Here is a 25,431-nt window from a genome sequence, read left to right as displayed (position 1 = left end):
AGGTGTTTTGGGGTTTTGTTTGTTTGTTTGTTTGTTTGTTTTTTAATCTGTCACTCAAGTTTTGCGTGCCCCCCTCCCCTAGGCCAAAGCTGGGACCAGATCACTTCAGCGCAGCCTCGGGAGCCCTAAGGGTCCTGACACCCCCGCGGCCCCCCGCGCCTTGGGTAGAATCCTTAAGATTCTCCACCACCAGGGAGAGGAAAGAAAGCGCAGGGGCAGTGGAGGGAGAAGAGGGAGAAGGGGAGCAGGGGGGGAGGGAGAAAGAAGGGATTCCGAGGGGGAAATTCACTCTCTCTCTATTCCCCCCCGCCCCCTCACCCCTTCAAAAAACCTTAAGAGGGTTTTGGGAGATCTGGTCAACTTTCTGAAACATCTGAATCTTTTTACAGCACTCGATTCTTTTCCTGGGCCAGCTGTGGAGGGGAGGAGGGAGAGGCGAGAGGAAGAGAGAGAGAGGAGAGAGAGAGAGAGAGAGAGAGAGAGAGAGAGAGAGAGAGAGAGAGAGAGGAGGGAGGAGGGAGGTGGGAGGAGGGAGAGGGCGCAGGCCCGCCCGGAGCGCACAGCCACAGCCTCCTCGCTTCTCCAAACTCCCGGCCAGGGCGCGCGGTGGCGTCCTCGCGCTCTCGCTCGCGCCCCCGCCCGCCGCCCGCGCTCGCCCGGCATGAACGCGGAGACTTGCGTCTCTTACAGCGAGTCGCCGGCCGCGGCCATGGACGCCTACTACAGCCCGGTGTCGCAGAGTCGGGAGGGCTCGTCACCTTTCCGGGCGTACCCCGGCGGCGACAAGTTCGGTACCACTTTCCTGTCCGCCGCCGCCAAAGGGCAGGGCTTCGGGGACGCCAAGAGCCGGGCTCGCTACAGCGCGGGGCAGCCGGACCTGGTGACGCCCCTGGAGAGCGGCGCCGGGGCGCGGGGCTCTTTTAACAAGTTCCAGCCCCAGCCCCCCGCCCCGCAGCCGCCGCCGGCGCCGCAGACGCAGCCCCAGCCGCCGGCGCCGCAGCCGCACCTCTACTTGCCACGAGGCGCCTGCAAGACGCCCCCGGACGGCAGCCTCAAGCTCCAGGAAGGCAGCGGTGGCCACAACGCGGCCCTGCAGGTCCCCTGCTACGGTGAGTGCACGTGCGGGTCCCTCGAGGCGGGGGACCCCGGGGCCCGTGGCTTCGGCGCCCTCGAAACCTATCGGGCTTGCGGGTGGCAGGAGCTGTTGGGCTGAGGAGGTGCGGGGCCGAGCAGCGGCGACTCCCGGTAGAGAAATGGGGATCCGCTGCTCCCAAGGCGCCGTCTTGCCCCTTCATCTCTCCCTTCGCCAAGGCCAGGAGCGTTTGAGCTGTTGAACCCGACATGGAGTTTGTGTCCCCCCTTCTGTGCTGTTTCCCCGACCACTCGCTTTGCGCTGCCTTCGGGCCGGCTCGGAAGCGGCTGTTCCGCCCGGCTCCCGGCTCCCGGCTCCCGGCTCCCGGCGGGAAACAGTTGCGGCTCAGCGCTTGGGCGCAGGGTCCCCGGCGGCCAAGGCCTCGCTCCCCGCCGGCCTGGAGGCTCCTCTGGCGGCGCCACAGGTGGGAGCGTCGCAGGTGCGGAGCGCGGTTGGAGCGCAGCCGTCGGAGCGCGCCCGGGATGCCGTGGAACAGGGACGCCGCACGGATTCGGGTCCGGAGTCGCCTGGGGCCGCGGAAGACCCGAGTCCAGTGGCCACCCGAGCGCGGCTCGCCGCCGGGACGGGGGCCGGCCAGGGATCCGGAGCGTTTCTCTCTAGGCCAGCCGCGGAACAATGGTTTAGGGGTGACCGCAGGCAAGCAGAAAGCCGAAGATCAGGAGGGGCTCAGTGCGGGAAGAAGAGAAAAGTTTCTCTGTACGGACTTGGGCCCACAGGGAACCGAGGCCTGAATGACCTCTGGCCCCTGGAACGCAGGCCTGGGCCCCAGAGCTCAGCGACCATGGTGGAGAAGGGGCCTCTCTCAAGGACGGCCTGAGCCAGAGCAGTGTGAAGCCTAAACCCTGTCTTCCACAGACTGGGAATTGGTGAGCCCCGAGCTGGGAGCCAGGGAAATGGAGAGGGGAGGAGAAGTCTTCTCTGGACTAGGAACTCTAGGTACACAGTCTCCCCCTGAGGCCTCGGGCAGGGCCCTGGAGATGGGCGGGTGCTGACAGGGCAGTGGCTTCGGCTGAGCCGACCCAGGCCAGATGGAGAGGCACCAGGCCTAGGGACAGAAGTGGGACATGGTGGAGGCCTTGGCAGTGGGATTACCTTAGGAAAGCAGCCCAAGGCGAGCACTTTCTTGCACTCAAACGGGCTCTCCCTCAGGCTCAGAACTAGTTCATTAGGTGGTTGTTGACACGCACAAAAAATCGCACCATCATACCCCTGTCTACACTTGCATTCTACACACACACACACACACACACACAACCTCTTCCTCATGAGCCAACGTGGTCACACATCAGATACACTCACTCGTGTGGCCTCGGCACACATAGTCACACACTCCCAAACCCATAGGGCAGGACTGAGAGCAGATTTAGAAGGATCCGGCAGCCTTTCCCCACTTCCTCCACCTTCCTGTTGGAATGAGATCAGATGCATTCAGATCACAGCGGCTCACAGCGCACACAGGTGCTCCTTCCACTCTCTGCAGCCGGCTTTCGGCCCTGTCCCCATGCACCGGCCTGCCTCCTGGCCTCGCCCAGGGCCCTCCTCATCCATGACAGTTGGGACTGTTAAGTGAGAGCAAGTCACAAACTGGGGGCCCCATGGAGGTGCACTGTGCAACCCCAGGAGACTGCGTGCTTTCTCTTCCGTTGCACTGGGTTTTCATGTTTTACTAGTAAAGAAATTCTCCAGTGAGGCTGCTGAAGAGGCTTACACTTTAGGCAAAGGGAGATCCCACGTTGCTTCCACATTCTTCTTTGGAAAATGCCTTCAGGTCCAGAGGAAAAGGGATAAGGGCTGGCCCCCTCCAAGCACCCCCTCTGAGTCCCACTGGGCCTTCCTTCACATGCCAGCTTGGCCTTTTCTCTGTTAGCCATTGGGGCTGCCCACAGTGTGACCTGAGAGCAAGTAACTCCCCCACACCCCAGTCCCCAATAGTAAGGCTTATTGGGTGGTAAATGTCCCCCAGGGAGAGAGGAGAGAGCAGGAGTCTAGCCTACCCTCTTCCACATTTCCATCGCGGAGGGAGGGGGGCTCAGTGCTGTTGGGAATCTCAAGGCACCCAATTCTGAGGACAGGCGCCTGCCCCCACTGTGGGCAAAGCCATAAGCTGAAGGTTGGGACAAAAGGCAGGCAGACAGGGCCCCACGCCCTGGCTGCCCCAGGTGGAGGCACTACTCAGGGCAAAGCCACAAACAACCAGCAGCTCTGTTTCCTCTTTCCCTCCTCTCAGCACCGAGTTTCCCTGCCCGGGAGGAGATCTCTGGTCTTTGTACAGAAGCGATTAGGCACATGAGGTACAAGATCAGGAGCCCCAGGCACCAGGAGGTGAGGCGCCCGGAGAAGAGCCTCTGGGGTAGACTCTAGAGACCGCCAGCAAGGAGGGGAACTGAGGCGTGCTCCCTCCCTCACTTGTCAGACTGTATGTTCAAAAGGGGAGAAATGAGGTTCGAGGAAAAAGCCTCGGGATGTTCCCAGGAGCTCGGGGGAAATGGGGACAGACAGGGCCCCGGCGCTGGGCTTGGCAGACCTGGGGCCTGACCTCAGGTAGCTTCCACCTCGCAGCCTCCTTCCCAGCTCTGTTGGTCGGGGCGGAAGCCAGTAACTACACCGAAGTTCCCTCCCGGCTCAGCCCTGGGAGCCACTCCGCGAGATCGAGGGGCCTTCCGCTACAGAGGTGCGAGCCTGGGGGTGGGAGCCGCCGCCTGGATGTGCGGAGGGAGCGCGCGGCAGGGCAGCCGCCTTGGTCCCCGTCAGCGGGATTTCCTCCGAGTCGCCAGGAGTAGAGGTGAGAAACCCTGGCCCTCTCTACCCCTAACCTGGCCTCGCTTTTCCGATCAGCACTGAACGGGCGAGGGCTCCAGGCGCAGGCGGTCCCCTGCAGCGCGGACACCTTCGCGTTTTCACCGAGAGTCCCACCGGGGTTTGGCCGGCTGCGGTGCCGACCTCGCCAGGCTCTGGGGCGCCGGGCTCCTCGGTCAGCACTTCGACCTTCCGACGGACGTCCCTGCCTATCTTTGGCCCGTGTTTGAGCGCATGGGCCCCAGGAGACACGCCAGGTTGGAGACCCGACATTCCTCGCCGCCGCCGCCGGGGTGGGGGCTCGGGCACTTCGCCCTCAAACCCAGAGCCAGATCCCCGGGCCGCCCCAGGCGCGCCAGGCCCTGCCGTGCGCCCCCGACTCTTCTGGGAGCAGCCCCGCTTCCTCTCTCTTTCGCTTTCGATTCGGTGCACGCAGGTTTTCGTTGCTCGCGGATCGCCACCCTCCCATCCACCGGCGAAGGCAGCGCTCTCTGCGCAGAGGTCCCGCCCGAGGCCGCTGGGGCGCACTGAGGGCCGGTCCTGGTTTGTGGAATCAGAGGCAATGTTCGAAGCTCGGGGTATTGGTTTCCCCGCACGGACACAATCACACACCACAAAATTGTCAGCTCTGCCCCAGTCGGGTGGTATTTGAATTTAGTCAAAGAACCAGCGTGGGTTCTTGAATGGGACCCCAAAGACGTGGGGAAACGAGATGCTGGCGGGAGCAGTCAGCTCGCTGGTGGTGAGAGGTGGGCCAGGGAGCGCTGGCGCCTGGAAGCGGTGACATCCTGACCCCCGTCAATTTTGGAGGAGAGGGAGCAAAGGAAGATGCTTTTAATTTTCTAGTTTTATAATTTCGGTAGCCGCCAGCCTGCACCAAAAATCCCGCTTAAGCACTTACCTTCTTAAAGAGAAAAACAGAAGGCCTGGGTTAAAGAGCTAGTATTATTTTAAATCGATCGGTTTGAACGAAGTTTTCTTTCTTACGAATAGTGGACGCACAGGGAAGTCCGCACGGCTAAGTGGGGAGTCCGTTGGGAGAACGGCTGCGAGTGTGCACAGTGTTGTAACCACCACCTGGACCCAGCGCCCCTGTCTGTGTTGTGTATATACACACGGAAACTTTTGGGGGACATTTTGGGTAAGTTGTTCTAAGAAAATTGCAGAAGAGACCTCGGTGAGCTGGGGACCACGCCTGTGCCCGTCGGTGGCGTTTTCTTAGTTGGATGACTTTGTCCCGCGTTTGCGAGGTCCGGACGCCGCTGCGGCCCGAACCTCGCCGCTTCCGCCGCAGCCGCCACCGCTGTCGGGCTACCGCGGGGATGCCAAACCCTGAGCGGTGCACGCCACGGCCCCGGAGCCGCCGAAGGAAAACGAGTTAAAATACACGCATCCAATCCAGCCAGAGTCCCTGAGGACTTTCGCTTTGGAGAGAGGCTGGGCGCACTCTCCCAGGGGACATCCCGCTGGTTATCTTGGCCTCAGCCCGCTTCCCTCTTCCCGCAGCTCTGCGCGCGCACGGCTTTGTTTGGGTGGCACATGGACACATTGAAATTCGAACTGGAAATACTGCAATCTTTGCAGATACGGGGGTGAAGGGAGGTTGGGCTCCCGCGTGTTTGGCTTCTCCGCTGCCCCCTGGACCAGGTGCTGGAAGCCGCAAGCGGGGAAAGAAAGGGGAGGCTGCCGGAAGCGCCCACGGCACCGCGGGCATGAAGCGGGAACGGTTGAGTGCACCGTGCGCCGTTCTCTGCGAGCAGGGGGACCTGGGAGAAAGCTTGGCAGGAGATGTTTCCTCCGCTAGGCGCTTCAGCATCCTCAGCTCCCACGACCCCCAGGGACCTTGGCCCAGGATCTCACTGTCTTGGGACAGTGAGATCCCAGTCTGTGCCTGGGCCCGCCTGCCAGGCGCCACCTGCCCTCGTCCTTCCCGCAACAGCTGCGGGTGCCCTGGAATCGCTAAGGGGACTGGGGAGCCACCAGCTAGGAAACCAAGACAGCGAGGTCCCGGCTACATGGAGAAGTGACATCGGCCAACCAACCGATGTGTTAAAAATGAAAGCCACCCTTGGTCTCCGTCCGGGGTCCTGGGCACCTCACTCCATTGGCTGGTTTGCCCTGGACAGTGAGACGAGGCCCCTCTTCCAGACCGGGCCCTTTTGCAGAAAGAGGAGGCACTTCTCTCTAGTCAACAAGCCCCCAACCGCACGCTGGTGCCTCTCAGGGGACTGATGCCCCCAGGGGACTCCCCTCAGAGGTGCAGCCCCTACCTTCTCCTCTGGTCTGCAGGTGTGCAAATGAGCCACGCCCCCACCTCCATGCAAGACGCTCCTTCCTCACCCAGTACTGGGGTGCAGGGGCCTGGGAGCAGCAAACACCGTGCCACTGGGAAGCTGGTATCCCCAGAAAGCAGAAGCCGCCCCCTGTCCCCTCCCCACCCCCGTGTGTCCAGGGTGCTGCCTCCAGGCCACCGGGCACACCAGACCCTCGCCCACCACCTAGCCCCAGTGCGATCTGTCTCCTTAGCAAAGACCCACTTCTCTACCCCCTCCCACCCTAGACTGCCAACATCAAGGAGGAGGAGGAGGAGGAGGAGGAGGAGGAGGGAGAAGCTTCGTGGAGAGAAGAGACAGGCAAAGGGGAGACTCAGAGGAGGGAAAGGCTGGGGTGCCCAGTAGTGATTGGGGCAGCAGGCAGATTCCAATTCCAAGCGGAGGCAGTTGAGGGGGGCAGGTCACCGTGGCATCCATAGCATCCAAAATGCCTTTTAGGAGAGGAGGGTGACTGGGAGATACTGGCGTGGGGGGTGGGGGTGGGGGTGAAAGAGGCACCATAGTCCTTCAAGTACCAGGCTGTCCCTGTGACCCGCTGCTTGTACTTGGGACCTCCAGAGAGAGGCCGCTGGGCGCCTGTGCGAAGCCCTGCGTGCTTCTTGGGGTTCAGAGAGCAGATGGCCTTGGAGCGGATTCTCCTTCCAAACGGGCCACGCATCGTGGGTGTCCACGCCGGGCGCCTCACATGCAGACTGCCGGCGACCCAGTCGGGGCAAAGCGGCCAGCCTGCGGCGCGCTCCTCGGCTGTGCTGGAGAAGGCCAAGAGGCTGTGGAAGGTTTGGTCCACGACACCAAGGTCCAGCTCGACACAAGTGCCAGTCAGGGCGGTCAGCATGGCCTTGGGAGAGTCCCTTCCTCTTCCCGTCCTGGTCTGGACTGTAGCTGTGAAACGTTGGAGCTTGGACAAGTTTCAAAGACCCTCGGGGCAGGGGGTTTCTGTGCCTGCACCAGTTTGGACCCGCCTTCCCCATGTTTCCCTCCTCTTCCCTCCCGTACATACATTTGTGTCCAGGAGAAATCGGACAGAGTGGACAGAAGATGGGCCCTGGGGGCTCCCTAGGGCAGTGATGGCGAACCTTTTGAGCTCAGCGTGTCAGCATTTTGAAAAACCCTAACTTAACTCTGGTGCCATGTCACATATAGAAATTTTTTGATATTTGTGCAACCATAATAAAACAAAGATTTATAGTTTTGATATTTATTTTATATATTTAAATGCCATTTAACAAAGAAAAATCAACCCAAAAAATGAGTTTGCGTGTCACCTCTGACACGCATGTCATAGGTTCGCCATCACTGCCCTAGGGTGTGCTAAAGGCACAGGGACCAAGTGGGCTGCAGTCTTGCGGGGAGGGCTGCAGTGGGGTGCAGGCTCTAGATGCCAGGCTGGGGCTTAAATGTGGAGGGGGGAGCTATGGGTGTCTTCATGCTCACAAGTGGCCAGGCTCAATCCGAGGCTCTGGAGTTCCTGGCCCCTCCCGGCCACTCAAGTGCTGTCTCCACTCATCTTCCCTGCTCTGCATCCACTGAGCACCTACGCGCAGACCTGGTCCTGGGAGGACAAGCCGAGCAGCTGCCTGCTACCCTCTGGCTTACGTCCTTCCAGGGCATATGTTTGGGCATAGTAAGTGCTTACTGACTGGAAGGGTGAATGAAGAATTGTGTCTCATTCACAGTGTGGCTGGAGCATGGGTAGGGTCTCCCGTGAGCATATCCCAGGACCTTTGTCGTGAGTGGGGGCCTGGGGCTTGTGTAAACACGTCCACAGCATGAACACAGGTGGGTGTTCGGGTGTACTCATCTGTGTGCACTCCTGTGTGGCAGAAGGGCACGATCCCCAGTGTACATGAGCGTCGTGTGTTCGAGGGCAAGTATCTACGTACGATGCCAGGGAAACAGTACTAAGCGCCTGTGCATCGCTGCCAGTGGCCTTCCCTGCCCCTGGTTGGGGCTCCTCCTGGAGGCTGACTCATCCAGTGGCAGGCAAAGTCTCGCTGTGGCCCATGGGGGTGGCATCCAGTCCCCAGCATCTTCCTGGAGCCTCCACAGGGTCCCCCCAGCCCACCCACACTGCAGCGAGGCCTCCCCTTGACCCCCAGCTCCTGCCCTATGTGGCTCACTCTGGAGAGAAACCATCGTCTGCACCGTCTTTTTGCATGTTGCAGATCCCATTTAGCAGATGAGCAAACTGAGGCCCAAAGAGAAATGGGACCCTGTGAACAGGTTAACGGGAAGGAGGGAACCACTGCTGGGTTCTCCGCCTTCCACTGCTGGGGGTGGAGGAGGAAGGACTTGGGAAATATCTGCTCAGGCTCACCCACTTCCTTCCTTGTAACGCCTCCTGTACAGGGCACACTCTCTGTGCACCAAATACCGTAGATGCTTGTTCCTCCCTTTTTAGAAATAGGGCAACCCCACCACCAGTTCCTGGAGATTGCAGTGGCAACAGGAGAGCAGCCACGGAGTCCCTGTGGGATTGCAGGTCCTCATCCTACCGGTGACCGGGCAGGGCTGGACCCCTGCTCTCTGCCTGGCTCCCTGGGCCAGGATTTCTTTCCTAAAGGGTGGAAACCACGAGGGTTTGTGCCTGGGGGTTTAACTGAGGCCCCATGACTGACCTCCTCCTCTCTCAGTTGACCATGTGCCAGGCCCGGAGCCTCAGTGGCGTCCAGGAGCCCTGGTCCTGCCCACCCACACACAATGGGTCCTGGTGTCAGGTGGGGTGTCCCCCACCTAGTGTTGGAAGAGGCACCAGACGTCTGCTGGCCCAGATGTCCTGTTTCACAGAGGAGGGGACTGAAGTGCCTGATTCCACTCACTCATTGCTCACCAAACTTAGCCCGTCACCGTGCCAGGCCTTGTGGGGGATTCCGAGAAGCGCTGGACACAGCCCTGCCTTCAGGTCCGGGGCGGGCACAGGATAGTAACTTGGCGGTTCCAGTGCATCGGCAGTGCTGGAATGGGTTGCCCTGACTCAGGCTGGCAGAGGAGGGCAGCTTGGGTGTGTGGTGGTGGGAAAGGCTGTCCACCAGGCGTGTAGCTCCTTAGAAACCCCCCTCCAGGTGGGCATCCCCTTGCCCAGGAAGGGGAGGTCTCAGAGAAGCTGAGGGAAGCTGGGAGTTGCCACAGGCCCAGATCTTCTCTGGTAGCTGAAAAGCCCTTGCTGCTTCTCTCCTTTCTCCTCCCCCCATCCCCTCGCCCCCATGCCTTCTCTGGAGATCAAGAGATCCGAGTTCAAGTCCTGGCTTTTCCATGGAAATAGCCATGTGTCTTTGGAACAATCCCCTTATTTCTCTGATTTCACTCCTATTTTTTCATTTGTAAAACGGGACTGTTTGGGCCTGTCCTATGAGAAAGGGGAGCGAGGGGTGTTGGTGCAGAGAGGTACTGTGCCTGCAGCATCTTCACAGAAGGGGACTGAAGTGCCTGATGCCATGAGAGCGGAGGAGGTCAGTCAGGTGGCCTCAGTTAACCCCCTCAGGTGCATCCTGCAAGGTCAAGTGCTTTTGGGAGGAGGACGAAGGGCCCCACTCCCTCTCGTTATCTGTCCCCTCCCCTCTGAAGCTGTCAGTCTGTTCTCAGTATACATGAGTCTGTCTCTACTTTGTTTGTTAGTTTATTTTGTTCTTTAGCTTCCACATATAAGTGAACTAAAAATATTTCTATCCTCTCTCCCTTCCTCCTTCCTTGGAATCAAGGCCTGGGGTGAGAGCCTGACATCTCCTCTCCCCCGAAAAGCTCTGTTCCACTTTCCGTCCCTATGAATTTTCCCGCTTTAGGTATCTCATAGACGTGGGATCAACAGCCATGCTTGTCCTTTTGTGTCCGGCCATTTGTATATCTTCTTTGGAGAAAAGTCTATTCAAGTTCTTTGCCCGTTTTTGGATGGGGTTGTTTTGTTGTGCTGGTGGGTGTTGTTGAGTGGCAGGAGTTCTGTTCTGGATATTAATCCCTTATCAGATACGAGGTTTGCAAATTTTTCCACTCATTCTGTGGGTTGTCTTTAACTCTCCAGATGGTGTCCTTTTGTTGCAACAAGTTTTTACTAAATTTGATGAAATGCAGCTCATTACTGTTCCTTTAGTTTCCCATGCTTTCTGTGTTATGGCCAAGAAATCAGTGCTCACTCCAGCATCATGAAGTTCCCCTCGGTTTCCTTCTAAGCGTTTTATAGTTTTGCCTCTAAAGTTGAGGTCTTTGATCCATTTTGAGTTAATTTTTGCCGGTAGTATGAGATAAGGGTCCAACATCATTCTTTCGCATGTGGACATTTGGTTTTCCCAGAACCATTTGTTGAAAAGATTGCCCTTTCTCCATCGAATGACCTTGGCACCTTTGTCAAAGACCAATTGGCCATATATCTGAGAGCTTATTTCTAGGCTCTCTGTCCTGTCCCACTGGTCTGCCTGTCTGTCCCTTGCATGCCTTCTAGGTAAAGTCCAGAATCCCAGAAAATGGGGAGCCTTGCAAGTTAACCCGCCTCTCCCCTCCCCTCCAGGCCAGTGACTGACAGGTCAAAGAGATTCAGTTCAGAGACACATGTATTTCCCAGGAACCGGGTTGGTGAGAAGGGGTGGAGGACAGACCCCAGGCCTCTGGCTGGGCCCCAGCCGGTTCGGAGCCTCCATGTACATCCGCTGACCCTCCTGTGAGAACCTGCTTCTGGGGGAAATTCTCAGGGGCTCTTAGGGTCCACACACCTGAGAGGCCCACATTTGGGACCTACTTCCTTAGGTAAGATGACCCCAGAGGCCCGCTCTGTGGAGCTGGAGGAGCTCCAGGAGGGAAGGCCTCTGTCCACGCCACCCCCCCGCCCCCGGCCCCGACTCCGGCATGTTGCCCTGTGAATACAGTCGCCCCCCTTATCCATGGAGGGTACATTCCGAGACCCCCAGCAGGATGCCTGAAACTGCAGATAGTCCTGAACCCTACATACACTCTGCTTTGTCCTATATACACACACCTATGATGAAGCTTATAAATTAGGCACAGTAAAAGACTAACAACAATAATAAAATAGAACAATAATAACAATATGCTGTCATAAAAGTTATGTGAATGGCTCGGGGGCCATTATTAAGTAAAATGAAGGTCACAGCACAAGATTTTATCACACTGCTCAGAAGGGCGCACCATTTAAAACGTATGAATTATTTCTGGAATTTTCCATTAAATATTTTTGGGCCTCTGCTGCCCACGGGTAACTGGAAGTGTGGAAAGAGGGGCCGTGAATAAAGGGGCTGCTGATAGACAGGACTGCTTGAGCCCGTCACCCAGCGGGTGTCAAAGGCAAGCTTCAGGCACAGTTTCTAGTATTCCTAGAATCTTCTAGAAACTTTGTTCTTTCCCCAGTTGGGCTGGAAGGCTGCCTAAAACTTCAGGTGCCTCTGGTCTGGGGAGGCTGGTGTAGCCGGGACCTGGAAACAGATCTCCGCTGTGCACTTGGCACATTGGTTGAACTTTTCCCCTTAGTTTCCTTATCCCTGAGGTGGGGGTAAGAACACCTACCTTTCAGGAATATTGTGAGGATTCGTAAGGGGCCGTGGGCAAGGAGCTCAGGACAGTTCCTAAAACAGGTCAACGTTAGCTGTCACTGTCGAGGGGGTTTTGTGGGAACTCTGACGGTGTCGGTCTGGTCAAAACTGTAACAGACGGTTATCGCTGACCTCAGTGCACAAAATTGGAAAATTATTACTTGAGCTACACTGTGTGGTTAACAAAACCTTTTCAAATATGGATGAGTGATGAGAGGAATGAGGCTGGCTCTCTGCCTCGCATGAGGGCAGGAGGCATCCAAGTCCGGGGAGGGGCACCCCTGGGTCCCTCGGATCCTATAGACCCCCTCATCTCCCCGCTGCTGCACCTTGTACCCAGGCAGCGTGAGCGAATGTCTGTTCTCTGTGTTCATCTGGCCTCCACCTTCAGACCAGGAGGCCCCCAAGGGCAAGACTTGTGTGGTGTTCATTTCTGTGTGGGCACAGCTGGGCACAGAGAATGGCAGGGGGTTCTGCACCTTCTCTGGGCTCCGGCTGGCCCCCCTGTGATAGGGAGCATCTGTTCAGTGTCGCCCAGGGGCCAGGCCTTTTGGGAGGTGCTAGCAGCCCGGATTTACAGGTGAAGAAGGGGAGAGCCACCCAGGGCCACTGTCCCTGCTGTGAACTCGGCGCAGGCCCCCTAGCCAAAGTCAGGCCTTTCCGCCCCACGCCTCTGCCCCGGGGGCTGATGCCTGCTGCCTGGGTGGCCTCACGCCTGTGCCCATCAGACAGGACCAAGCACAGGACGCGGTTGGGAGGGGTTGTCAGTACACAGCCCACCGCCTCCCTCCGCTGCTGACATGGCCACGCATCCTGACTGCCCAGGCCCCACCTCCCCCTCCTTCCAGAGCCTTCCTCAGAACCAGCCCAGGGCTGCCCCCACGCGTGGGAGGAACCAACAAACCCCGCCCCAAACTCCTGATCACTGGCCACGTGAAATGGCCTCCTGGTCAGCTCCGCATCAGCATCTGGACCAACTTGGAGAAGCACTGCCTGAGCCGACATGGCCCTGAGTCACTGCGGTCAGTTTCTGGAATGGCCACTCCCCACCCCCAGTCTCAGGTGGTCTGAAGGAGCCACAGGACGCGCCCACGGAGAAACTTGTCCTCGAGCACTTGAACGTTCACACGCCCACGTAAGAAAGTGGCCCAGGTGGCACCAGGAGTCTAAGTAGGAGCGAGGTTTCTGTAAGTCACTCACAGTGGCCTGAGCGCGGTCTGCTGGCCCGTGAGCCGCATGGAGCTCAATGCAGCGACGAAAACGACAGTTTCCATCGCGTGGCTGTGTCTTCGCGTTGCCGCCTCAGTCAGTCCAAGTGTGTTTATGTGCGGGTCTTCCTTAAACATAACCAGAAGTTGCTTGTTTGTTTTTAATATTTATTTACTTGTTGAAAGTATTACATAGGTCCTCCTCCCCACTCCCCCCATTAACCTCTCCCAGCCTGCTCCCGTCTCCTCCCCGCCCTCCCCCTCCCCCGAGGCCCTCACCACCCCATTGTCTGTGTCCACAGGTTATGCAGATATGCAGACAAGTTCATTGGTTGATCCCTTCCCACCCACCCACCCTCCCCTGCCTTCCCTCTGAGGTTCAACAGTCTGTTCATGCTTCCGTGTCTCTGGGTCTATTTTTGTTCATCAGTTTATTTGGTTCATTAGATTAAACAGGAAGTTTTTTTAAAAAAATACGTAAAATGAAGTTAATATCTGATTTGTACAGTGGTGACAAAGGCTTCGCCCCATGTAGTCTTCGTTGTATCGATGCGCAATGGGCCCTGATTGAGGGGGCCCTGGCGGCTACTTTGGACAGATGCCTGCAAGTGTCCATGGCAGCTGGACTGGAGGGGGACCCTGAGCTGAGGAGAGTGCACCTGGGGAAGGAGGCACGCGTGGGTGAGACGTTCACAGGTCGAGTGATTTTGCTCAGTTCTTACAGCTACGCTGGCCTAACTTGCCCCCAAGTAATAACTATTAATACATCACAGCCAATTCCCATTGGGAGGCGCAGTCCTGAGGGTCCATGTGAGCACTGGGGGGCGAGGGGTCTCGTCTCCATATCCTGCCTGCGAGGTGTGGGGTGGGGCTGAGCTCTGGGACTTATTGTGGGGGTGAAGGGAGACTGTGGGAGGGTCCCTCTGCCCCTCTGAGAGTGGACTCCGTGTGGGTCAGCTCCCCTTCCCCTGCCAGGTGCCAGGATCTCCTGCGGGGACTGGAGGCAGGGCTGGGGGAGGGGGCCTGGACGGGCCTGGAAGGTGGGAGCTGGGAAACCTGCAGTGTGTGAGAGGAGAGCAGCTAAGGGCAGTTAGAGTCCCTTAGCCTGAGGTCAGGAGCTCCACCCCAGTGAGCATCAGGAAGTGATATTCAAGTTTAGCCATAAAGGGGGCTTCTCATGGTGACCCTAAAGCTCAGTGTAGCCCTCTGCGATGGAAATCTCTGCTGGGACTCCATCGTATCTCCCCGGGGCCCGATGAAGCCTGTCTGCTCCTCCCAAGAGCCCAGCTCTGAAAGAAAGACACCTCGTTGCTGACCTGAGAGGCAATGGGCACCACACTGGGCTTGCAGCTGGACCGCTGGTCTTCAGCCCCAGCTCTGCCCCCTCCGAGCTCTGTGATCTCAGGCAAGTTATTCAACTAGTCTGACCTCAGTTTCTTCCTCTGCTAAATGGGCAACAACACTGACCTCCTGGGCATCTGGGGAGGATCTCGCACAGCAGTGGATGGTTCAGCACCGCTCAGACACAAGGGATTACATTATTGTTGTTTCTATTATTGTCAGCAGCCCCAGTGGGAGGCCCCGAAGGCTTCTCACTGGGTCATTTATGACCAATTTGGGGAGTTGGGAGTGTCCTGCTTTACCAGAAATGGAACATGCCTTGCCAAGACCTCTCTGGTTTTCAGTACTCAGTTCAAGGCCATGCATGGCTGAAACGTCTCCCCACCTTTCCCACCAGGACTGCCTGCTCCTCCCTGTGGACCTGCTGTGCCCAGGATGCTCTTGCCCATCGGGCCTGGTAACCCTTGACCTGTCTGTCCCCTCCATGAGGCCATGACTAAGGGGAGGCCCTGGGGAGGTGTTCAGTGAATGAACAAGCAGGTGACCCAAGGATTTGATAAATGAAATCTAGACATAGCATGTGGGAGAAGACAGGGAAAAAAGAATTCAGGGCATAAGCTAGGGGTGGAGGGGACCTAGGACCGGATGGAGCAGGCTGGGCAGGCTGCAGGCAGGACAGAGGGCCTAAGGGACACTGGCTAGTGGACTTTCTCCCCCCCCCCCCACAATTTCTTAAAAATAATTTTTATTGATTTCAGAGAGGAAAGGAGAGGGAGAGATCATTGATTGGCTGCCTCCTGCACGCCCCCTCCTGGGGATGGAGCCCGCAACCCAGCGTGTGCCCTGACGGGGAATTGAACCCTGACCTCCTGGTTCATAGGTCGATGCTCAACCACTGAGCCCTGCTGGCTGGGCTGCCCAGTTTTTTATTGTGCTAAAATACACATAACAAATTTACTACCTTCGTCATTTTTAAGTGTGAGGTCAGTGGTATTAAGTGTACTAATAATGTTGTGCAACCATCACCACCATCCATCTCCATAGCTCTTTTCATCTTGTAAAACTAAAACTCTGTACCCCATTAAACCACAAGTCCCCGCCCCCATCACCCAGCAACCCCATGCTGCTTTCTGTCTCCATGAACTTGACTACTCGAGGTACCTCATAGCAGTGGAGTCCTGCAGGATTTGTCTTTTGGTGACTGGCTTATTTCACTCAGCGTGATATCCTGACGATTTATCCGTGTGTCAGAACTTCCTTCTTTGAGGCTGAATAATACTCCCATGCACTGCATACGCCACAGTTTGCTTGTCCATTCACCCACTGATGGACACCTGGGTTGTCCCCGTGTATTAGTTGCCGGTAGGTTTTCTATCTCACCACTTTTTTTTTTATACAAGGAAACCTCACTCATTTACTCTAACTGTAGAAAGCTGAAATTATAATAGGCTCAAAAAATAAACTATTTTTTTTAACTAAGTTCCAACAGTAGCTGGGCCTCACCGAACAAATACTGCCTCCTACAGGCCTCAGAGGAGCTGTATGGGGACCGTGTGCTCTGAGTGAAAGTGAAGGTCTCCGAAGGGCCGGGAAGGAAGGCTTGTTCCCAGAGTTGGCATCTACCTTGTGATTTTAATGACAAAATCACAAGAGGCCGTGGCCGGTGTGGGGTAGGTGGGAGGTTGCTAACTGAACTCCAGTCTGGGTGCTGTTCAAAGGATTACAAATACAGGTTCCGAAGTAGGATTCCTGGGTAAAGTGGTTTCCCCCCATTTATCCACATTCTTCTTTAAAACAAATTTTTATATGAAGTTAATTTCAGACTTTAAGAAAAGGTTTACAAGTACAAAGAATCCCCAGATGCCCTTTATGCCAATTCTCCAAATGTTAATATTTCATCATATTTGCGGTATCAATCTCACTTGCATTCTCTCTATGTATATATTGTATCTATGTTCATAATATGCATATGAACATAACATATACCTATTATTTCTTTACGAACTTAAGAGAAAGTTGCAAACGTATGCCTCTTTACCTCTCAATACTTCAGTATTTGGAAGAAAATGAATGCAAACCAAGACATAATGTCAGGGAGAGAACAAGAAAGAGATAGTTGGGTATAAGCTGGGGGATGTTGGAGACCCTGAAAACAGGTCCTGAGAAAAGGCGCTGGTCCACACTGGCGGTCCCACGTGTCACAGGTTCTGTCGGGGCCAGCACTGAAGGTGGGCTGTGATGGGGCTGACATAGAGGCATCTGGGGAAGCCATTCTCCTGAGTCCCAACCGTTTCCGCTTCCTCCTTGACCTGTGTCCTGGTGCCCCGTCCCAGTCCCACACAGGATACCCACCCCAGGAAGGTCCAGAGGAAATGCCCGGGCTTTGGGTTCAGACCCTAGCTCTGCCTCTTATCCGTTGAATGTTCTTAGACAAGTCATTTACTCCCTCTGGCCTCAGTTTCTGGGCCTGTGGAATGGGCATATTTCACAAAGTTGTAAAGAGTCAGTAACCATGACCGTGATGGGTGATAGACGTCCTAGGACTGGGCAAAGCATGAAGCACAGCTCCTGGTTTTTAGGGAGAGCTCAGTGCTCATTCGGTTTCCTTCCTTGGCAATGGGAAGCCCCCTCCACCCTCTCGACCAGAAAAAGACCCCCACCCGCCTGGGCAGGAAGAACAGAGAGCGCTTCTGTCTGCAGCCCGGTCTCTGCTGAGTCTCCCTTGGGAAGAACCCACAGAAGAGTTGGCATCCAATCTGCCAGCCACATGGAAAGCCAACTAGGCAAAACACCAGGGGCCCTAGGGAGGGGTGCGTTTCTCAGCTCATTTGCAAGTAGCTGGAGAGGCAGGACTCCCAGGCTCTGCAAGGGAAGCAGCTCCGGAATAGAGGGAGTTCCGGGCAGGCTGCTCCTCGCGCGGGTGCCATGCACAGGCTCCTCTCTCTGAGCCTGTTTTCCTACCTCAGACCACCATGGGGACATTTCGAGAGGATCAAAATGAGTCAAGAATGTGAAAACCCTCAGAACTAGAGGAGGAAATGGCTCCGTGGGGAGGAGCAGGGACCCACCTCACCCAGCTGTGTCCCTTGTCGTGCCAGGACAACAGCAGACACATAGCAGGACTGAGTAACTACTTGCGTGGCAAACCCTCCCAGGTAGGGCCTGGGTCTTCAACCAAAGTTACAGAAACTTCATCAGGGGACTGGGGCCCTGAGGCACCACCTTTGCCCAGAGAAACTTTATTGGGACGGCAGTGCCTCCTAGTGGCCAGTGTGAGCAACTGCAGCCTTGATTCTGGCCACCTGGGAGTGTGGCTCTACCACCTTCTGGCAGGGGCCAGGGACCCCACCCTGGGGTGAGCAGAGCATCCCAAGACCCAGTGACGCCTCCTCTTAGCTTCCTGTAGAAGCTGTTCCCTCTCCACAACCCTCCCTGCCCCCCGCTCCCTGGCTAAGATTTGAACAATACTGATTGAGCTGAGGAAACAGAAAAGCCAAGCGTTCTGTCCCCGGCCACAGAAGCTGCGGGGCCACCTTTGGTCTTCATGGCCTGCCCTGTGGCTGGTAACCTTGCGCCCCCTCATTCCACACGGTCTGTTCTCTCACCCGATGCTGCAGCCACCCCCCACCCCCCACCCCACAAGCAGTGTGTGCCGAGGGACAAGGCCTGGGTCACGGTTCTGTGGAGCCCTAGTTACCCTCAGCAGAGCGGACCAAGCTGCCCCAGTGCCACCAGGGGCAGGAGCCCAGGCACTGGCTCAGGACCCAGCAGCACATCAGAGAGGCCCGGCTCTGAGCTCCTCAGAGTCTGCTGGGGGTGCAGCCCCATGAATCAGCCTCAAAGGCAGGGAACTCAGTGCTGAAGAGGGGAGCCCACCCTGGAGTCAGGTTGGGAGAAGGGTCACCTTGGAAACCCAATAGAAGCAATTCACAAAAATAAACCCAACCGAAGCCGTTCACAACAAATGAAAGGTTTAACTTCACTGGTTATTTCAGGCATGTGAATTCAAACACAATTTTGCTTTTATCCGTCACACTGGCAAAGATTTAAAAACAGTATGGCCCTGCAGCAGCAGGCACGCTGCCGGTCACTGAGGAAGTGGGCACGTTTTTAGAAGACAGTTTGGCCATGTCATCCGAGGTCTGAAGGTGTGTGCATGATTTAACTCGGTATTGCTAGTGCTTGGAGCTGCTTCTAAGGAAACCATGAGGGTACTGAGGGCTTTAATGATAAGGATGGTCATCACAGGCCTGCGATAATTTCAGAGAGTCAGAAACCCAGCAGTGGAGGATTGATAAGATAAAATAGAGTTTGTCTACGTGGTGAAATACTATGCAGCCATGAAAAATGATGTGGTGGAAGAATATAGAACAGCATGGAAAGATGTACAGGATAGTCTTAGGTTGAAAAAGGCTTACAGAAAATAGGGTCTGTGTGTGTGTGTGAGTGTGTGTGAGTGTGTGTGAGTGTGTGTGTGAGTGTGTGTGTGTGTGTGTGTGTGCGTGTGCATGTTATCCAAGAGGCCTCGGAGTCACGGAGGGGCCCGGTTTGTGAGGATCTGGCCAGTGCCCACTGCAAAAGGGGGCTTTCTCTGAAGCTTCCCTGCTTCCTCCACCCCATTCCAAGTGGCGCTCACGCCCCTCCTCCCAAGATCCCACAGCGGTGCCCATCATCTACCCAGAGCAGGCATCACTGATGGCTGTTTTCAAATAGCATTTTAAAGTGATAAAGGCAATTCCTGTTCATGGTAGGATAAACAGAAAATTAATTCAAACCAGAAACAAACAAAAAAAGGAACAAAATTAACCCATATACCTGTGTTCTTACCTCTGGAAACTTTTAGTATTTTCTAAGGACAGATACTCCACCCACCCACCCCCTTTCCCCATCTCTCAAATGAGATTTACTAATATATTATGAACATTTTTCCAAGTACTAAAATGCTTTTCTTCTATAATGTCGGTTTTTTTCATTTGTTCATCAAATGTTTAGTGAACACCTACTACGTGCCAGCCACAATGCTAGGCAATAGAATGAAGGTAAACAAAACAAATATATTCAGATATACTCCCTTATTTTATGGAAGGGACAGAGAGACAATAAACAAAGGGGAAAAAAACAAATACGAGGTGTACCGGTTAATAATGCCGATTTTTTTCAACAGGTGGAGTTACACATATGTTGACACTAGTAAATACGTAATAATATGTGTCAAATGCCAAGAAAGAAACAGTCTGCAGGGGAAAGATCTTCCATTTATAGAACCATCGTCCTTAATTTAACCAATGTCCTTTCCCACACATCCCGGTTATTTTCAGGGTTTCTGTATAATAATGCCATGATCAGCTTTCTCTCTAGTTAATTCTTTGCGTTCATCATAATCATTCCTCTAGGATAAATTCCTAGAGGTGGGATTACTGGGTGAAGACATACAAACTTTTTACTTGCTTAGTTTCCCTTAGTATATTTAAACACAATTCTGTACTTTCTTTACTCACATCTCTTTTGTTTTTAAAATAAGATACTGTAAAATTTAAATTTGGGGGGTGTAAGTTTTATGAATTTTAACACATTCCTGTACAGATTGGGATACCGGATGGGTCCACACACCAGTGTCACCTTTTGTGGTCAAACCCATCCCCAACCCCGGCCACCAGCGGTCTGTTCTCCGTCCTAACGCTGTCGCCTCCCCCAAATGCCATACGATCAATAAGTACAGTGATACATTGCCTTCATTTTGAGACTGGCTTCTCTTACAGACCATAACCTGCCTTTGCGAGTCAGCCATGCCATGGCCTGTATCAACACGTGTTCCTTTGATCCCTGACCAGTGCCCCAGCCCATAGCTGCACCACAGTTTGCTCGGCCATCCACATTCGGGTTGTTTCCAGTTTTGGTGCGATTATGAGCAAAGCTGCTCTAAACGTTGCATGCAGATTTGGTGCCCCCCCCCCTTCCCGCCCGCCGAAAATGTCTTCGTTTCTTTCGGGCAAATGCCTGGCAGTGAGACTGCTGGGTCGTGTGGTCAGCGTATGGCTCTGACACGGCCACACTGTGCCCACCAGTGGCGTGAGAGTTCCAGTTGCTCCGTGTCCTCGCCAACACTTGGCATCGTCAGGTTTTGCATTTCCATTGCGGTGGGTGTGTAGTGACACCTCCCGGGGCTTTCCGTCTGCACTTCATGGAGTGTCTGTTCGCGTGCTCTGCCCACTGTTTTTGTTTTCTTTAAACAGCACTGTCACCTGAACTCCACAGCTCACTCAGGTGTCACCAGCTTCCCCTAATGTCCTCTTACTGTTCCAGGCCCAGCGAGGAGACCCCTGGCCCTGAGTCCTCTGGCGTCCTTAGCCCCTGTGGCTGGTGACAGGTCCTCGGACGGCCCTTGTCCAGAGAAGCGTGTTTAGGGCTGGGGCTGGTGCATGTGGGTGACCAGGAGCGCAGCGTCACCTGGTGGCGGGCCGGCCCGAGCACCTGCGCCTCCGCCCACGGTCCTCTGCAGGCGGGCAGCTCCGTGGGGCAGGGACACTGCCCCCACCGGTGCACACGGAACCGGCTCCACGCGTGCTCGCTGAAATGTCGCTCCTTCCGCCTTCCTTACCAGGCCTGGAGCTTAACTAGGGCCGTGGAGCTGAGCTCCGGGCAGAGCCCAGTGGCAGAGGAGGTGGGCCGGGACGTGATCGATGGGTAACCTTTGACCTCCTCCCCACCCCCACACGACTGTTTGGACAGCAGTGGGTTTAGTCACTCTCCTTTAAATAGCATGAAAGGGCTCACGCTGGCCTGTTTTGTTTAAGGAGATTACATCGGCGCTGTGCACTCTGCCACAGGGGGTGAGGCCGGTTCACCCGAGAACAGAGGGAGCAGAGCGAGCGGCATGTCCCCTCAAAGCAGATGTTTGGAGGAAAAATAGCTGTAATCAAAGCCGGGAGGATACAATCACTCAGGCCTCTGAGGCACACACTCCATATGCAAGGCCTGGGCACAGCTACACACACACACACACACACACACACACACACACACACACACCACCCATGTCCATACCCACCCATGTGTATTTGCAGGATGTTTGCCTACACACACCCACACGCAACAGCACACACATCCCACTTGCCCGCACAAGCACGCACGCTCCGCAGGCAAGTACACATAGGTCCCCACCCCTTCACCACGGTGGCCGTGCCACACGCCCGAGGGCGCACCCCGGGCACACGGAAGGAGAACCACGCAGGGGCGTCCGGCACCCTCTCCCCAAACGGGTTCAGATGTCCCTTCTCCTGAAACCACAGTCGTAAAACATTCTCTTTAAATCATTCATAAAAAAGATTCGCAGTCACCTTTGGAAACCTCTCAAAGGCTCTCACGTCAGACAAAGATCAGGCTAGATTAGAGTGACGCCTCTGGGTTGAACCAGGACAAGTGGGCAGAGGGTAAGGGGATGAAGAAAGTCCACAGCCAGGACGGTCCGGCGGCGGACCAGGCGGCTCCCAGGAGAGGCTCCGGCCTGAAGGAGCTCAGGCAGAGGCCCCAGGGCCCTAGGGGCTGCGGATTAAGGACAGAACCTTGAACCCAAAGCTCCCACTTCATCAGAAGCGGGCGCTGGAAGTAGCATTTACCTAGAGTGTCTGCAGGGCAGGCGGTACCGCCATGGGCACCAGGGCCTGCACACCTTCCGTGGGGCCCGTGGTGCTCACACTCCGTCTTAGCCACCTTCGTGATTCTCCGGGGTGGCCTGGGGGTCATTTCCACATCGGGACATTCCACAGGAAAGATGCAGATCAGGATTTCAATGTATTGGGCCCCAAGGCCGGGCAAAGCCCACCGTGGATGGGGTGTCAGCACAGCGCCCTTCGAAGACCTGCCTCCGGGAGGGCTAGGGAGGCGCCCAACTGCAGGCTGGTGACCTGGCCCCGGGTAGGGCTGGCGGCTCCTCGGCCTCGTGCCGGTGCCCGGTGCCATCGTCCTGAAGGCGGCGGCCCTACAGCCTGGCCGGCGGGCAGACTCCCAGGGACTTTTCTCCACCCGCCACAGCAGCACGGTGGGTGCGGAGCCGCTCCTGGCAGATGCCCGGCTGGGGTTCCTGGACATTGAAACGCCTAAGTCCGTCTCTGAGCCTCGGCCTCCGGGCCCCCCGGGAGACGGGGGAGTTGCAGGAGCTGTTTTCAGGGCCACCTCACTGAGAAGGGCACCCAGGCCTCAGGATGCCATGCCGATTCCACCAGCCCCGTGGGATCATCTAGTCAGAGAACAATTTGCTGGCACCATCCCTGGCATCTGCCCGTCTCAGGCTCCATACTCTCAGGGCAACCCGAGGAGCAGCGGCGGGAACTGAACCTTTACAGTCAGGAGCTGGAAGACTTGGAGGAGGGGCAGCCGGCTCTCAGTGCCCACAGGGCTGTCCTGGGGAAGCCTGGAGGTGTAGAACCAGGACCAATGCGCCAGATCTACAGGAGACAGACAGGGGTGGACCTCAGGACGGGTGTCCAGCTGCCCTGGGAGCTCTCTGTCACCAAAGCCAGGGCAGCAGCACCTGGGGGAGATGCTGGGGGTGGAAGGAGGCTGAGCTAGATGCCCCGAGTCTGGGACATTTGGACTGAGGACCGGAGAGGCCTTGGCTTGTCATGCTCCCAGCTGGGTGGCCACAGAACCTCGGGGAAAGCTCCTTTGCTGTCTAAGGACGGAAAGCAAGGCGACCACCCAACAGGACTGAGGTTGGGAGGCTCTCCTTCCTCTTTGAGCACCGGAAGCACCAGTTTGCCAGAGTCCCGGCATCTCCTGGCCTTTCAAGTCAGCTGACATTTGCCTGGACACAGACATGCCTACCACACCCCCCTCCCCATCCAGATCCCAAGGGGAAGGTCCATAGTCCCAGGGTGGGAGGGATTCTCCACCCCACTGAGGCGTGACACACCCCCTCCCTGCTCCCCCCACTCCGAGGGGGCATGCCTGCCCCATCTGCAGACGAGACTGATATGAAGCGAGTCCCATGAAGTCATGGGCAGACGGGGCTGGGACTGGGGTGGAGCGCAGACCTCCCAGCCCTTGGTGTGGTGTCTGCACACAGACAGCGCTGTCTCCCCCTCTCCGCCCCTCGCTCCCTCTCAGTGGGTGGCTGGAGGTGGGGAAACTGAGCTCTGACTCCTCACCCAGAGGACTGGCTGTTCTGCCGCCTCCCCCCGGCTAAGCCCAGCCCAGCACAGCACGGAGGGGCTTCTCTCAGAGGCCTCATCCTTGCTCCCTCATCCTTAGGCGGCCCTTCTGCCCCAGGACAAGCTGAGCAGGGCTCCTTGGCTGTGGGAGGCCCGGGGTTCCACTGCCCCTACGCTCTCCTCGGGGAAGGCCCCAGGAGCTGAGAGGGTGAGCACACATTCCCCCCCAGTTAAAACCAGGACTTTGGGCAGGTGCCTACCCACCCTCCATTTCTATAACATGGAGTTCCTTCTGCTCAGCCCATGAGGCTGTGCGGGGCGGTCCCAACCCTAGCCCTGGGGCCAGAGGGCGCTCTAAGGGTCCATGGGGTCCCGGGATGGGGCCCGGGGAGCAGGGTGAGGGCAGGAGGGCTAGGGGCTGCCCCTGCCAGTCTGGCCTACAGGAAGTTGCATAACAGAGATGTTTATTTTTGGTGAGGCTGAGTGGGATTTCTTCTCTTTAAAAAAAAAAAATACCCAAAATATAAAATGTATTTGTCTGCCAGGAAGATAAATATCTTTGCTGAAAGCTCTTGGCCCAGCTGCCAGCTGCAGTTCACATGAAGCTGTCACTGGGGCCTGGCAGTGTGTGCCGGGCTCACATGGTGCCACGTGTGATCCCGTGGGCCGGTCCACCCCCTGGTGGCGTCAGTGCTGGCCGTGACCCCGAAATGTCTTCCTGGAGCAGCTTCCAGGCTCCCTCACCTCCACCCCCTGGTCTTCAGTGCCTTGGAGAGGGAGTTGAGAATGACAGACGACATGTCCCTCGAAGCTCCCCCGGCGTGAGGAGAGCCCCAGTGCACCCACAAAGCCTGGCGTGAACCTGGAGCCTCAGGACCTGGGCAGGGTCAGGAGACCTGGGCCAGAGGCATCGTCCCAACACATACTGCCCACAGCTTGGACCTGGTCCCAGAAGAGGAAACCGAGGGTCAGAGTGATCCTCATGCTCGTGGCGATCAGAGCTTGTGTGTGAAAGGTCTTGTCAGACGCCGCACACATGTGCCTCATTAATCTGTTGCGCTATCTAACTGCACAGAGTTACGGACCGGGACTGCGGCTCCGAGAGGGGCTCACACCCCTGTCTGCAGACGCCATCCCGCTCCCTCCCCACGGTGCCGCGCGTGCTGTCGCACTCAGGGGCTCCAGCGAGGGTCTGCCCACTCGGAGGACTTCTCCAGGGTTGGTCCTCTGCTGTTTGCAAGCCCAGACCGCACTGGGAGTAAGGACACTGGCAGAAGCGTACGCAGCCGGTTCTGTGCCGCGTGCTTTACATGGTGGCCTCTTTAATCCGGCAACTACCCTATGAGGACACCTATTCTCCTGGCATCTTCAGCCCCATTTTACAGAGGAGGAAACTGAGGCACAAAGAGGCTCAGTGAAGTGTCCAAAGCACACAGCTGGAGAGTCATCCCTGTGGGATTCATACCGAGGGTCGGGCTCCAGAGCCCTCGCTCCAACCCCTGAGGCCCCTGTGTCTGCCCAGCTGCTAACTGGCTCTTTGGATGCGGACAAGCTACTCCCCACCCTACCCTCCCACCCCGGCCTCTGCCTCCTCATCCTTGACCTGCATGGGTTGACTGGTCCTTTCCAGCTTCCAAGAACCGGTGGCCAGAGCCCCATTCTGACAGACAGACAGCAGTGGCTGTGGGCCTGGGCCTCCAGCTTTATGTAAATCTACCAGGGCCCACCTGGAGGGGCAGGACACTGCTTGGCCAATTGGTGAGACCAGTGTGGAGGGCAAGGGGATGTGGATTTTTGGAGAGGAATCTCCGCAATTCCTGTTGAACCTCCAAAAGGACCAGGCCGGGAAAAGAGGGGCATTTCTGCCTGCCTTGATGCTGGCCTCTCCTCACCCCAAGCTCAGTTGAGCCAGAAATG

At 56.5% G+C, this 25,431-nt stretch overlaps 1 protein-coding gene across 1 annotated transcript in view; it reads left to right on the top strand.

Annotated features, from left to right (window-relative positions):
- Positions 1–661: 661 nt before the first annotated feature.
- Positions 662–25,431, top strand: part of ALX4 (ALX homeobox 4) — a gene marked incomplete at both ends in the record, with an annotated part of 33,688 nt that continues 8,918 nt past the window's right edge. Inside the window, one exon of the mRNA XM_081098828.1 lies at positions 662–1,109. Within this exon, the coding sequence (XP_080954954.1) occupies positions 662–1,109 (448 nt within the window). The remainder of the gene's footprint in view (positions 1,110–25,431) is intronic.

The sequence above is a fragment of the Myotis nattereri genome (assembly GCF_964212035.1).
Source record: "Myotis nattereri genome assembly, chromosome: 9".
In the NCBI taxonomy this organism is placed as follows: Eukaryota; Metazoa; Chordata; class Mammalia; order Chiroptera; family Vespertilionidae; genus Myotis; species Myotis nattereri.
This window is presented reverse-complemented; position numbering and strand designations above follow the sequence as displayed.